Source organism: Mobula hypostoma, chromosome 24 (genome assembly GCF_963921235.1).
Source record: "Mobula hypostoma chromosome 24, sMobHyp1.1, whole genome shotgun sequence".
Classification (NCBI taxonomy): Eukaryota; Metazoa; Chordata; class Chondrichthyes; order Myliobatiformes; family Myliobatidae; genus Mobula; species Mobula hypostoma.
In genome coordinates, this window is record NC_086120.1 from 27805765 (window position 1) to 27820110 (window position 14346).

At 40.6% G+C, this 14346-nt stretch overlaps 1 protein-coding gene across 2 annotated transcripts in view; it reads left to right on the forward strand.

The window, feature by feature from the left end:
• LOC134337444 (microtubule-associated serine/threonine-protein kinase 3-like) overlaps positions 1-14346 on the forward strand; it is a 98342-nt gene that overhangs the window by 38759 nt on the left and 45237 nt on the right. For both annotated transcript variants that reach the window (XM_063032451.1, XM_063032450.1), the window contains 5 exons: positions 375-450; positions 7195-7404; positions 10285-10386; positions 13043-13175; positions 13350-13408. In XM_063032451.1, coding sequence (XP_062888521.1) covers positions 375-450; positions 7195-7404; positions 10285-10386; positions 13043-13175; positions 13350-13408 — 580 coding nt within the window. The remainder of the gene's footprint in view (positions 1-374; positions 451-7194; positions 7405-10284; positions 10387-13042; positions 13176-13349; positions 13409-14346) is intronic.

Genomic DNA, 14346 nt, shown 5'->3' on the forward strand with positions numbered 1-14346 from the left:
TGCAGCTCTTTTTTTGAGTGTCACTATTTTCACCGTTCTCTCTCCCCCACCTGAATCCATCAGCCCATCAACCCCTTCTTGACATTCGACACCTCTTGCTCCACCCATCCCCCTCTTTATACTCGATGTCTTTCCTCTTTCTTTCAGTCCAGATGAAGAATCTCGACATAAAATGTCAATTGCCCATTTCCTTCCACAGATGCTGTCTGATCTGTTGAGTTCCTCAGCAGCTTGATTTTTCGGTGCTTCAACACGTCTGATGTCAGCGCTATCATCAATATCAATTGTGGTGGTAATGCCAATAAAATTTTGTCTATAATGTAAATATTATTAATAAAGGTAATAATACCTTTGTTATTTCTGTTTCCTCATAGCCCTGGACGCTCTTCGCTTTCCTTCGATAATGAGATTGTGATGATGAACCATGTTTATAAAGAACGGTTTCCTAAGGTAAGTCCCATTATTCTGCCTTCACTTAGGATTTCCCCTGTCTCTCAAGCAGATCGATAAACTCCAGTCTCAGTGTAATTGTAGTTTGAATGCGGTTTTATTGTTCACCAACCAGTTACAGTACACAAGGAGCTGAGTAAAAAGACAGTATTTCTCGGCATTCTCACAAAAGATTGATCAAATGTTGATTAAAATTCCTTCATCCCGTAAAGGTGCTTCTGACTAGTGAATGAATACAAGCGAATATATAATGGACAACTTGACATCGAAGGTTAATTGCTTAACAATGCAATAGTAAGTAATCAACAGCTTACAAGTAAGCAATGAGATTTAGTAAGTAAAAAAAATAGCAACCAAACCAGAGGGGACATAACACCCATGATATCCTTGTAAACCAGGATTCTTTCAGCTCTGATGCTGTACACATGAGGTGCTATGCTTGGCCTATCTTTTGCATCCAAACCTTTAAGTTCTAAGGATTTCTTGCTCGCCTCAGACATGAGAACAAAATTCCAGTGTAAATCTGGGTGAGTTCCACTGAAGGAGAAGGGTGTGAGTTCCTACTTATTTTCTGCGTCACCAGCTCACCCATCTTTGGGAAAATATTCTTCCCAGTGACCTGCCAGGATTTATTCTTCAAACGATATTGCTGAAACTGACAGCATGATTTCCACCACTGTTTCTCGGAGCTTTGTTGAGATCACACCCACAACACTACATTTAGCTTCTGCTTCCTTATTTAAGGAAGTCTGTAATTACCCAGGAGGCAATTTAGAGAAGGTTGACAAGATTAACTCCTGGGATGAAGAGATTACCCTGAGATGAATGATTGAACAGTTGGATCTAAACTAATTGGGGTTTAGAAAAATAGGAGGTAATTTTATTGAAATTTATAAGATTCTCAAGTGCTTCAACTTCTTTAAATGCCCTTTAAATCACCAGCCCTTTATCTTAAAACTCTGCAACTTTTCTAAGAGAAGAAGTTTCCCACGACCTACCCTGCCCATGCCCTTCGTACTTTTATACACTTCAGTCAGGTCCCTGATTGTTTGTTTTACTCTGCCCTAGTAAAACAAACATCAAGCCTACTCAGTCTCTCCTCATTGCTGTTACGCTCCATTCCAGGCAATATCCTGTTGAATTCCACCCCCCATCCCACACTCACTTCAGTTGAATCACATCGTTCTTATAAGGTAATGAACGCAACTGCACATAGTACTCCAGCTGCGGCTGAACTAATAACATGAAAATCAAAATCTGCAGGTGCTAGAAATCCAATATAAAAACAGAAAATAATGGGAAAATATTTAATATTGTTGTACTATAACCCTTCTACTCTTAAATGTCCCATCTACTGTAATAAAAGCAAGTAACTTGTATGCCTTCTTATCTGTCTTGAGTATATCAAGGTCCCTCTGTTCTTTATTACTTCCAGGGATCTACTTATTAGTCATCCCAACATTTTTCACGATTAGTTTCCATGTGTCATTGCTCTGTCCATCTTTCCAAACTCATCAGTGATATCCTATGGCCAGTCCTCTTCACTATCAACAACATTGCCAACTTTCAGGTTGTCTGCAAGCATCTTGATCACTTGTCGTAATCGTCATCCAACTTGTTGGTGTACAGTGGCATGCAAAAGTTTGGGCACCCCTGGTCAAAATTTCTGTTACTGTGAGTAGAAGATGAACTGATCTCCAAAAGTCTTATAAAGTTAAAGATGAAACATTCTTTTCAACATTTTAAGCAAGATTAGTGTATAATTTTTGTTTTGTACAATTTTAGAGTGAAGAAAAGGAAAGGAGCACCATGCAAAAGTTTGGGCACCCCAAGAGATTTGAGCTCTCAGATAACTTTTACCAAGGTCTCAGACCTTAATTAGCTTGTTAGGGCTATGGCTTGTTCACAGTCATCGTTAGGAAAGGCCAGGTGATGCAAATTTCAAAGCTTTATAAATACCCTGATTCCTCAAACCTTGTCCCAACAATCGGCAGCCATGGCCTCCTCTAAGCAGCTGCCTAGCACTCTGAAAATTAAAATAAATGATGCCCACAAAGCAGGAGAAGGCTATAAGAAGATAGCAAAGTGTTTTCAGGTAGCCGTTTCCTCAGTTCGTAATGTAATTAAGAAGCGGCAGTTAACAGGAACGGTAGAGGTCAAGTTGAGGTCTGGAAGACCAAGAAAACTTTCTGAGCGAACCGCTCGTAGGATTGCGAGAAAGGCAAATCAAAACCCCCGTTTGACTGTAAAGGGCCTTCAGGAAGATTTAGCAGACTCTGGAGTGGTGGTGCACTGTTCTACTGTGCAGCGACACCTGCACAAATATGACCTTCATGGAAGAGTCATCAGAAGAAAACCTTTCCTGCATCCTCACCACAAAATTCAGCTTCAGAAGTTTGCAAAGGAACATCTAAACAAGCCTGATGCATTTTGGAAACAAGTCCTGTGGACTGATGAAGTTAAAATAGAACTTTTTGGCCGCAATGAGCAAAGGTATGTTTGGAGGAAAAAGGGTGCAGAATTTCATGAAAAGAACACCTCTCCGACTGTTAAGCACAGGGGTGGATCGATCATGCTTTGGGCTTGTGTTGCAGCCAGTGGCATGGGGAACATTTACTGGCAGAGGGAAGAATGAATTCAATTAAAACAAATTCTGGAAGCAAACATCACACCGTCTGTTAAAAAAGCTGAAGATGAAAAGAGGATGGCTTCTACAACAGGATAATGATCCTAAACACACCTCAAAATCCACAATGGACTACGTCAGGAGGTGCAAGCTGAAGGTTTTGCCATGGCCCTCACAGTCCCCTGAGTTAAACATTATCGAAAATCTGTGAATAGACCTCAAAAGAGCTTGTGATTTTTATTCTTCTTTATATCAATCAGAGTCTCCTCGAGATTCTAAATATATGAATGATTTTTTAGATAAGTTAGACTTCCCTCAGATTTCACGGGATATGTCTTCTTTATTAGATACTTCCATTACAATGGATGAGATTAAGAATGTTATTTTTTCTATGAATCTGGGGAAAGCTCCTGGCCCTGATGGATTTACCGTTGAATTTTATAAATGTTTTGCTTCTTTATTGATTCCTTGGCTCTATAAGGTTTTTGAGGCTTCTTTGAAACTTGGTAAACTTCCGGAATCTTTTAATAGAGCATCAATTTCTTTAATACTAAAGAAGGATAAAGACCCTGCTCAATGTGCATCTTATAGACCAATATCTTTATTAAATGTTGATTCTAAAGTTTTTTCTAAGTTATTAGCAAATAGACTAGAAAAAGTACTTCCTTCTATTATTTCGGAAGACCAAACGGGTTTTATTAAAGGTCGTTACTCTTTTTATAATATTCGTACATTGTTAAATATCGTTTATACTCCCTCACAAAATGTTCCTGAGTGTGTTATTTCTTTAGATGCCGAGAAAGCTTTTGATAGAGTAGAATGGCCTTATTTATTTAAGGTGCTTGAAATGTTTAATTTTAGCTTGAAATTTATATCCTGGATTAAACTGTTATATTATTCCCCTGTAGCCTCGGTTCGTACTAACTCTTTAAACTCACCTTTTTTCCCTCTCTTTCGTGGTACTCGACAAGGCTGTCCTCTTAGTCCCCTATTATTTGATATTGCATTAGAACCTCTTGCAATTGCTATTCGAGAATCTTCAAATATTACTGGGATAACTCGGGGATTAAAGTCCCATAAATTATCACTCTATGCTGATGATTTACTTTTATATATTTCTAATCCTGAGAGATCCATTCCTGCTGTTTTAGAGTTATTAGCACAATTTGGTCTTTTCTCAGGTTATAAATTAAATCTTAGTAAGAGTGAACTTTTTCCGATTAATAAACATCTTCCCTTATATTATAAATTTCCATTTAAATTGATTAATAATTACTTTTCATATCTTGGGATTAAAATTACTTGTAAGCATAAAGATTTATTTAAGACTAACTTTTTACCATTAATAGACCATATTACTCAACTTTCATCTAAATGGTTTCCCTTATATTTAACTTTGATTGGTCGTATTAATGCAGTTAAGATGTTTTTTTTGCCAAAATTTTTATATGTGTTTCAGGCATTACCAATTTTCATTCCTAAATCTTTTTTTGATAAAGTTGACTCTAAAATTTCTTCATTTATTTGGCAGAATAAGAATCCGAGACTGGGTAAAATACATTTACAGAAAGCTAAGAGAGATGGAGGTTTAGCATTACCTAATTTTAGATTTTATTATTGGGCTATTAATATTCGACATATGAAATTTTGGTTACTTGACCGGGACATACTATCTATTCCTAAATGGGTAGCATTGGAATTACAATCTGTTCAGGGTTATACACTTGGTTCTATTTTAGGTTCCTCTCTTCCTTTTGATTCGAAACGCCTTAAGCAGGTCTCTAACCCGATAGTTAAATATGCTTTGCGCATTTGGTTTCAATTCAGAAAATTTTTTGATCTTAATCAATTCGGGTTAGCGATTCCTATTTTAGGTAACATATTTTTTCCTCCCTCTTTTACGGATCGCGCCTTTCAAACTTGGAAGACTAAGGGTATTTTACGGTTTTTGGATTTATTTTTAGATGGTTCCCTTATGTCTTTTGAACAATTATCTAATAAATATAACTTATCAAGAATACATTTTTTTAGATATTTACAAGTTAGAAATTTCCTAAGTACTATACTTTCTTCCTTTCCAATGCTCCCTCCTATATATATTTTAGATTCGATAATTAACCTTAATCCATGTCAGAAAGGTGCATCGGCTATGATTTATAATATTATTATGAAACTTAGGAAAGCTCCATTTGATAAGATTAGGGTAGATTGGGAACAGGAATTGGGGCTTACCATTTCTGTGGATGATTGGGGGCAGATTTTACAATTAGTTAATACTTCCTCTATTTGTGCTAAACATTCCCTAATTCAATTTAAAGTGGTTCATAGAGCACATATGTCCAAAGATAAGTTAGCGCGTTTTTACTCGCATATTAATCCTTTCTGTGATAGATGTTCGGGGCAGATAGCCTCTTTAACTCATATGTTTTGGTCTTGTCCTACTTTGGAAACTTTTTGGAGAGATATTTTCAATATTATTTCTAAGGTATTAAATATAGATATCTCTCCTCACCCTATTACTGCTATCTTTGGACTACCTAAAATTTCTAGTAATCTTTCCCCTTCAGCCCGTAGAATGATTGCATTTCTTACTTTAATGGCGAAAAGATGTATTTTACAACATTGGAAAGAGCTTAATGCCCCAACTACCTTTTTTTGGTTTTCTCAGACGATTTTATGTTTGAATTTGGAGAAAATTAGAAGTAACCTTTATGATTCTTCATTTAAATTTGAACAGATTTGGGGACCTTTTATTCGATATTTTCATTTAATGTAATATTTACCCTTCTTGTTTTTTTTTCACTGTTTTAATGGAGGTCGGGATTGAGGACGTGATTTTAAGTTTAACTCTGTTTGGTTTCAAGTTAGCCCATTGCTTTGCCTTGCTTTTAGTTAGTTGCACGGTGGGTTTTTTTTGGGGGGGTTTTTTTTTCTTTTTTTCCATTGATATATATAAAATTTAGTAAACTATTATGTTATCTTGGTTTCTTATGCTTAAATTACATTGTAGTATTTTCTTTTTGGTATTGTTATCTTTTGGAATTTTATTATACTTTAACATTGTATTAATGTTTATATGGCTTACCTTTTTTGTATACTTACTCAATAAAAAGATTTAAAAAGAAAGAAAGAAAAGAGCAGTGCATGCAAGACGGCCCAAGAATCTCACAGAACTGGAAGCCTTTTGCAAGGAAGAATGGGTGAAAATCCCCCAAACAAGATTTGAAAGACTCTTAGCTGGCTACAGAAAGCATTTACAAGCTGTGATACTTGCCAAAGGGGGTGTTACTAAGTACTGACCATGCAGGGTGCCCAAACTTTTGCTTTGGGCCCTTTTCCTTTTTTGTTATTTTGAAACTGTGAAAGATGGAAATAAAAAAATAATCTTGCTTAAGATATTAAAGAAATGTGTCATCTTTAACTTTATGCCTTTTGGAAATCAGGTCATCTGTTAATCACTTAGCTATTCACATAACAGAAATTTTGACCAGGGGTGCCCAAAGTTTTGCATGCCACTGTATATAACAAACAGCAAAGCTCCCAGCACCAGTCCTTGTACACCAGTGGTCACGGGCTTCCAGTTGAAAAAACAATCAACTATCACCCACTTATCATCAAGCTACTTTTGGATCCAGTTTGCTGTTGACAATTTTGATCTAGTTAGCCATTAGCAATTTAGATCCAGTTTACCGTGGGCAGTTTGGAGGCCATGAACGTTTATCCATTGGCTACATTCTCATTTTGGAGCTCATCTAAGGGTTTACAGAAGTCCATGCTGGTCAGGTTAACAGCGCCACCTGTTCTTGGCACACTTAGTTATCTCTTGGAAAAACTCAATCAGATGGATGTGCACTTTTGGAATTCCTTGCTATAGAATGCTGTGGAGGCTAAGACACTGAATATATTTTTGACTATAGAGTTTTTACTATAGGCAATTGAAAGTTTGAGTAAGTGGAGCTGAGGCCAGGATCAGATTTTATTGAAAAGTGAAGTGGGTGTATGCTCCAGTTTCATATCCTACCACAGTAATATTGGGTTTCTGTCTGCTTCAGTAGTGTTCTGTGTATAATGGTCTTGCCTCCTACTATCCGTTCCACTTTATACTCTGTTGGTTACAGGCGACTGCTCAGATGGAGGAGAAACTGCAGGAGATCATCAGCAGCTTCTCGCCAAAAGCTGTTTTGCCCCTGGCCGATGGGGTGCTGGGATTCATCCACCATCAGATCATTGAGCTGGCCCGGGACTGTCTGGACAAGTCACGGGAGGCCCTTGTCACTTCACGCTACTTCCTGGAGTTACAGGAAAATCTGGAGAAGTTGTTGCATGATGTGAGTTATAACCTGACCCATCTCTACACACAGCTGTGGGTGACCCATACAAACCTGCATGCAACCACATCCTCACAGTACTATTAACCCCCTAGCCTAATTGCCACTTGCAAAACTGCACAAGCCCAAATCTGGTTGCAAACAGCCAATGCCCATCTATAAACCCCAACAACCAATACCGCACCTTCAAAATATTACAGTACAGCACAGGCCTGTCGATCCACAATGTTGTGTTGACCTATTAACTTACTCTTAAGATCAATCTAACCTTTGACTCCTACATAGCCTCCATTTTTCTGTCATCCACGTGCCTATCTAAGAATTTCTTAAATGGCTCTAAACATCTGCTTCTATCAGCATCCCTGGAAGAGAGTTCCACATCCAACACTCTCTATGTAAAATACTTAAACTCTGACATTCCCCTGTGCTTTTCTCCAACCACCTTAAAATTATAGTCATTTCCACCCTGGGTACAAGTCTTTGGCTAATGTAACCCCGCTTTTTAAAAAAGGAGGGAGAAAGAAATCAGGGAATTCTAGACCGGTTAGCCTGACATCGGTGGTGGGGAAAATGCTAGAGTCAGTTATCAAAGATGTGATAACAGCACATCTGGAAAGCGGTGAAATCATCGGACAAAGTCAGCATGGATTTGTGAAAGGAAAATCATGTCTGACGAATCTCATAGAATTTTTTGAGGATGTAACTAGTAGAGTGGATAGGGGAGAACCAGTGGATGTGGTATATTTGGATTTTCAAAAGGCTTTTGACAAAGTCCCACACAGGAGATTAGTGTGCAAACTTAAAGCACATGGTATTGGGGGTATGGTATTGATGTGGATAGAGAATTGGTTGTCAGACAGGAAGCAAAGAGTGGAAATAAACGGGACCTTTTCAGAATGGCAGACAGTGACTAGTGGGGTACTGCAAGGCTTAGTGCTGGGACCCCAGTTGCTTACAATATATATTAATGACTTAGATGAGGGAATTAAATGCAGCATCTCCAAGTTTGCGGATGACACGAAGCTGGGCGGCAGTGTTAGCTGTGAGGAGGATGCTAAGAGGATGCAGGGTGACTTGGATAGGTTAGGTGAGTGGGCAAATTCATGGCAGATGCAATTTAATATGGATAAATGTGAGGTTATCCACTTTGGTGGCAAGAACAGGAAAACAGATTATTATCTGAATGGTGGCCGATTAGGAAAAGGGGAGGTGCAACGAGACCTGGATGTCATTGTACACCAGTCATTGAAAGTGGGCATGCAGGTACAGCAGGCGGTGAAAAAGGTGAATGGTATGCTGGCATTCATAGCAAGAGGATTCGAGTACAGGAGCAGGGAGGTACTACTGCAGTTGTACAAGGCCTTGGTGAGACCACACCTGGAGTATTGTGTGCAGTTTTGGTCCCCTAATCTGAGGAAAGACATTCTTGCCATAGAGAGAGTACAAAGAAGGTTCACCAGATTGATTCCTGGGATGGTAGGACTTTCATATGATGAAAGACTGGATCACCTAGGCTTATACTCTCTGGAATTTAGAAGATTGAGGGGGGATCTTATTGAAACATATAAAATTCTAAAGGGATTGGACAGGCTAGATGTGGGAAGATTGTTCCTGATGTTGGGGAAGTCCAAAACGAGGGGTCACAGTTTGAGGATAAAGGGGAAACCTTTTGGGACCGAGATGAGGAAATACTTCTTCACACAGAGAGTGGTGAACCTGAGGAATTCTCTGCACAGGAAACAGCTGAGGCCAGTTCATTGGCTATACTTAAGAGGGAGTTAGATATGGCCCTTGTGGCTAAATGGATCGGGGGTATGGAGAGAAGGCAGGTACAGGGTTCTGAGTTGGATGATCAGCCATGATCATACTGAATGGCAGTGCAGGCTCAAAGGGCCGAATGGCCTGCTCCTGCACCTATTTCCTGTGTTTCTATGTTTCTATCAAACACCCTTCCTGCAAAGAGGAAGCTCTAGCTCACTCAACCTATCCTCATAAGACATGCCCTCTCGACCAGGCAGCATCCTGGTAAATCTCCTCTCCATCTTCTCTAAAGCTTCCACGTCCTTCTCATAATGAGACGACCAGATATAACCTTGACCCTGTGTTGTAATCTATCGCAAACACATCCACAAACTCATATAGCACTAACTCCTGAACCCTAGGTCTAGATCACCACACTTCCACCCCCCACCCCCCGCACACTGTCTGGGACTCCCCCCTTTCCCCACCAACAACCCACACCGTAATGCTGGAAAAATTTTGTCATATTATGAGGTGAGTCACTCACCACAGTACATTCAGCCTCTGTCCTGTAGCCATAGTATTTGTGTGGTTTGGCTGACTGTTCAGTGATGACTTCCTGGATGTTCGTGTTAGGGACTCAGTGTCAAGGGAAGGGAGTTAGACTCTGTTGACGAAGATGGCCATTGCCTGGCATTCCTGTGGCATAGATGTTACTTGCTGCTTCTCATGCCTGAATATTGTCCAAATCTTGCCTCATGCAGGTGTGGCTGCTTTTTGAGAATGTAGTTAACCAGTAAACATCTCTAACTCTGACCTAATGATAATTATTGTACACACTTTGACTGTGGATCCTCACATCCTGCAACCAGGGATCCACTGCCACTCACAGCTTGCATTTATCATCTTTTGAACTCTGCTGGGATGACAGTCTGCAGCCCGAACTCTGATCACCTCCAGAGCGAGAGGTCTGTGTGGAGCCTTCCCAAACAACAACTTGTCAAGCAGGAACTGAGTCGGAGGGAGGATTGGACTGCATTCCTCCCTTTCTGCTCACTCTACTTCCTCTTCCTTCTTGTATGGTTACCCCCTTCCATTGTATCCCAGTTCCCCATTGCTGTGCTCTGCTTCTCTCTCCAGGCCTTTGACCGCTCGGACAGTGAGGAGGTGATGTTCATTACTCAACTGGTGAAGAAACTGCTGATGATCATTGCTCGACCGGCTCGCCTGCTCGAGTGTTTGGTGAGTATCTCAGGGTCTTACTTGCCAGTCCTTCAGAAATTGCATTAAGGCAGAAAGAGAAACCCCCTGGAATTTACAGTACAGTACTGAGCACAAGTCTTAGGTATAGCTGGGGTGTTTAAGACTTTATCACAGTACTGTATTTGTCAATATGGACACACACACACTCGCACAGAGCAGTGACGCCCCACACAGACTTACAGCTGCGCCTTGTAAGGCATGAAAAATGCCCGACGCAGGCCTCTCATGGTCTGAATCGACGTTCCCTCCCTCCCCAATATGGAGCAGAGAGCAGATTTGTAAATCCGGCAGGAACAAAGGATGTTGGGAATTGCAGGAGTGGAACACCACGGGAGGGGTGGCAGACAGGTGGCAGAGAAGGAGTGCCAGGCACAGGTGCAGACACACTCAGCTCTGAGACACCAGGCAAGGTCATTTGATTCCAAACAATTGGTCTGTTGATCATTACAGAATGTCTCTGTGGTGCTCCTGCTCCCTTCTCTCTCCCTCTCCCTTCCCCCTTTCCCAACCATGGTTCCCCTCTCCCTGCCCCCTTCCTACTCTCTGTCTGGAGTAGAGACCCATATCAGAATCAGGTACATGTCATGTTTTTTTAGCAGCAGTGTGGCGCGTGGCCAAGTGGTTAAGGCGTCGGTCTAGTGATCTGAAGGTCGCTAGTTTGAGCCTCATCTGAGGCAGCGTGTTGTGTCCTTGAGCAAGGCACTTAACCACACATTGCTCTGCGATCACACCGGTGCCAAGCTGTATTGGTCCTAGTGCCCTTCCCTCGGACAACATCGGTGGCGTGGAGAGGGGAGACTTGCAGCATGGGCAACTGCCGGTCTTCCATACAACCTTGCCCAGGCCTCAGTCAACATCAAAATCAATGGACAGCTGAAGACAATGCATACATAAAATTACTACGGTACTGTGCAAAAGTCTTAGGCACCCTAACTAAATATATGTGCTGAAGACTTTTACACAGTATTATAGATAGCGCCCATCCCACACCACCACTGAAAGAAACAGTGATTATGTCGAGTTACCCTGTGAAGGGTCCTCATTCTGAACTAACTGTGTCTCTGTGTAATCGCACAGGTTGTAAACCTCACCCTAAATGAATGGTAACATTATACAGTTGCACTGTGAGTCACCCTCACCCAATTAAGTGTTTTGTATAATTACACAGTCAGTGACCCTCACCCTGAATGAATAGTCCCTGTAACATAGTTACACCATGGTTGACCCTCGCCTTGAATAAACTGCAACTCTATACCGTTACACCGACCATGAACACAAAATAGTACAGGAACAGGTCATTCAGCCGTGATTCTGTGCCAGCCATGTTGCCAAATGGAACTAATCCCATCTGCCTGCAGATGGTCTCTATCCCTTTAGACATCTATTATCCCTCTATTGTGTCTGCTTCCAGCCCTACCCCGGCAGCAAGTCCATGAACCTCCCGTTCTCTGTGTAAAAAAATAAAACTTGCTTTGTAAATCTCCTTTAAACTTCCTCCCTCCCACCTTAAAACCAAGCCTTCTGGTATTTGACATTGCCACCCCAGGAAAATGTCCCTGAATGTCCGACCTTGCCTAAACCACAGATGATTTTATATATTCTATCAGGTGACCACTCAGTTTGTGACACTCTAGAGAAAACAAGCCAAGTTTATCCAGCCTCTCCTTATAGCTACTACTCTGCTAATTTAGAGAATATCTTGGTGTACCTCTTCTGCATCCTCTTCAAAGCCCCAACATTCTTCCTGTAATGCAGTGACCAGAACTACACAGTGTCAAGATGCAGCCTAACATGTTATGCAGCTGCAACGTGACTTCCTGGCTTTTTTATTCAGCACTTTGACTGAAGGCAAGTATGCCTTATGCATTCTTTATCAGCCTGCTTGTGGTGCCATTTTTAGTCAGCTATGGACTCTTATTCTGAGATCCCTCTGTACCTTGGTGTACCTAAAGGTCCAACCATTTACTGTATATGCTTTCCTCTTGCATTTGTTCTTCGAATGTACAACACCTCACCCTTAATAAGCAGGATCTGTACAGTTGCAGCATGGGTGAGGTTACCCTGAATAAATAGCAGCTACAAAGCGACACAGAGAGCAATCATCACTTTGAATACGTAGGGACTTCAAGAAGTTATATAGCGAGTGATCTGTGCCTAACCTTCAGCTAGAATGAATGACCCACACTCTAAGTAAACAGTGTCTCGGCATGGTCACGCAGGGACTGACACACTGAATAAATCACTAACTTTGAACTGTTAGTAAAAGAGAGAGCATCTGAACAAATTACATTGAGTGACATTCTCCTTGAATAAACAATGTGTAGTCACTTATGGAGGGAGTGACCTTTATCCTTCAACACAGGGATATTGCACTGTTAAGGTGAGTTTCTTTGTAAATACATTTCTTGGATATCTAGATCATTGTTCATGTTGGCATTGCTATATATCCCTCATTATCTCTGAACTGAGGAGGTAGTAAAGGTTCAGCCTTGTTGCTAGATCTGGAGTCATGTATAAACCAGACAGATTAAGGACTGTTATCCTGAAAAGACAATTATATTGTTAGTTGTCCTCAGCCTGTCTGAACAGCTTTGTCTGGTTGCTATCTAACAAATATCATCTGATTTGGTGACAGGAATTTGACCCTGAGGAATTCTACCATTTACTGGAAGCAGCTGAGGGTCATGCAAAAATTGGACAAGGGATAAAGACTGATATCCCTCGATATATCATTAGTCAGCTGGGATTGACAAAGGATCCACTCCATGGTAAAAATTTAGGTTATGTTTCAGATGCTTATTACTAATAATCTCTCTCTACTAACACCATGAGGTCTTGTGTTTCCCGGACCATATTCAATCATACACGACTCTGTGGACTTTGTGAGCATGATGTGTGCTGAGTTTAATCCTGTTTCTGAAATTGTTTTTTCTTTTACCCAGAAATGGTTCAGCTGGACAGTGCTACCACAATCTTCCCAAATACAGATGAGTCTCAGGATGTGAGTATTGCAGAATTATTTCTGTTCAGATCAAATGAGCTGGAGCTTATTTCTTGCAAGGAAACTGGTGCTAAAGTGGCACAGGAAAGTCTGGTTTTGCCACTGTGACGCCAGGTAATTTCAGAAACCATCAGTGTTCTGGCAACTCTAGAGGAGTAGGGCTAAGGGAATATCTCATTATTTGCAAAACAGTGCTGAAGGACTACTGCGTTATCAGAGGGGGAGTACTGAAGAAGAGCTGCATTACTAGATGGACAGTATAAATGTGATGCTGCACTGCAAGAAGAGCCACCTGCCAATGATTGTTATAGAACACTACAGAAAAGTTCAGGCCCTTTGGCCCACAACGTTGTGCTGACCTTTTAACCTACTCTTAAGACCAACCTAATCCTTCCTTCCTACATAGCCCTCCATTTTTCTGATATCCATGTAACTAGCTATGAGTTTTTTAAATGCCCCTAATGTATCTACCTCTACCATCATCCCTGGCAAGGTGTTTCATGCGCTCACCACTCACTGTGTAAAGAACTTGCTTCCCTATACTTTTCACCAATCACCTTAAAATTATGCCCCCAATATTAGCCATTTCTTCCCAAGGAAAAAGTCTTTTGTCTATCCACTCTATCTATTCCTCTTACCAGAAATCAGAATCAGATTTATTATTACTGTGTATGCCATGAAATTTGTTGTCAAGTGGCAGCAGTATATTGCAATACATAATAAAATGTAAATTACGGTAAGAATATATATATATATATTACAGTAGGAAAAAGAAGTAGTGAGATAATGTTCATGGGTTCAATGTCCATTCAGAAAGCTGATGGCAGAGGGAAAGAAGCTATTCCTGAATTATTGACTCATTTTGTATAGTTCTATCAAATTTCCTCTCATCGTCCTTTGCTTCAAAGAGAAGGGCCCTAGCTTGCTCAATGTATCCT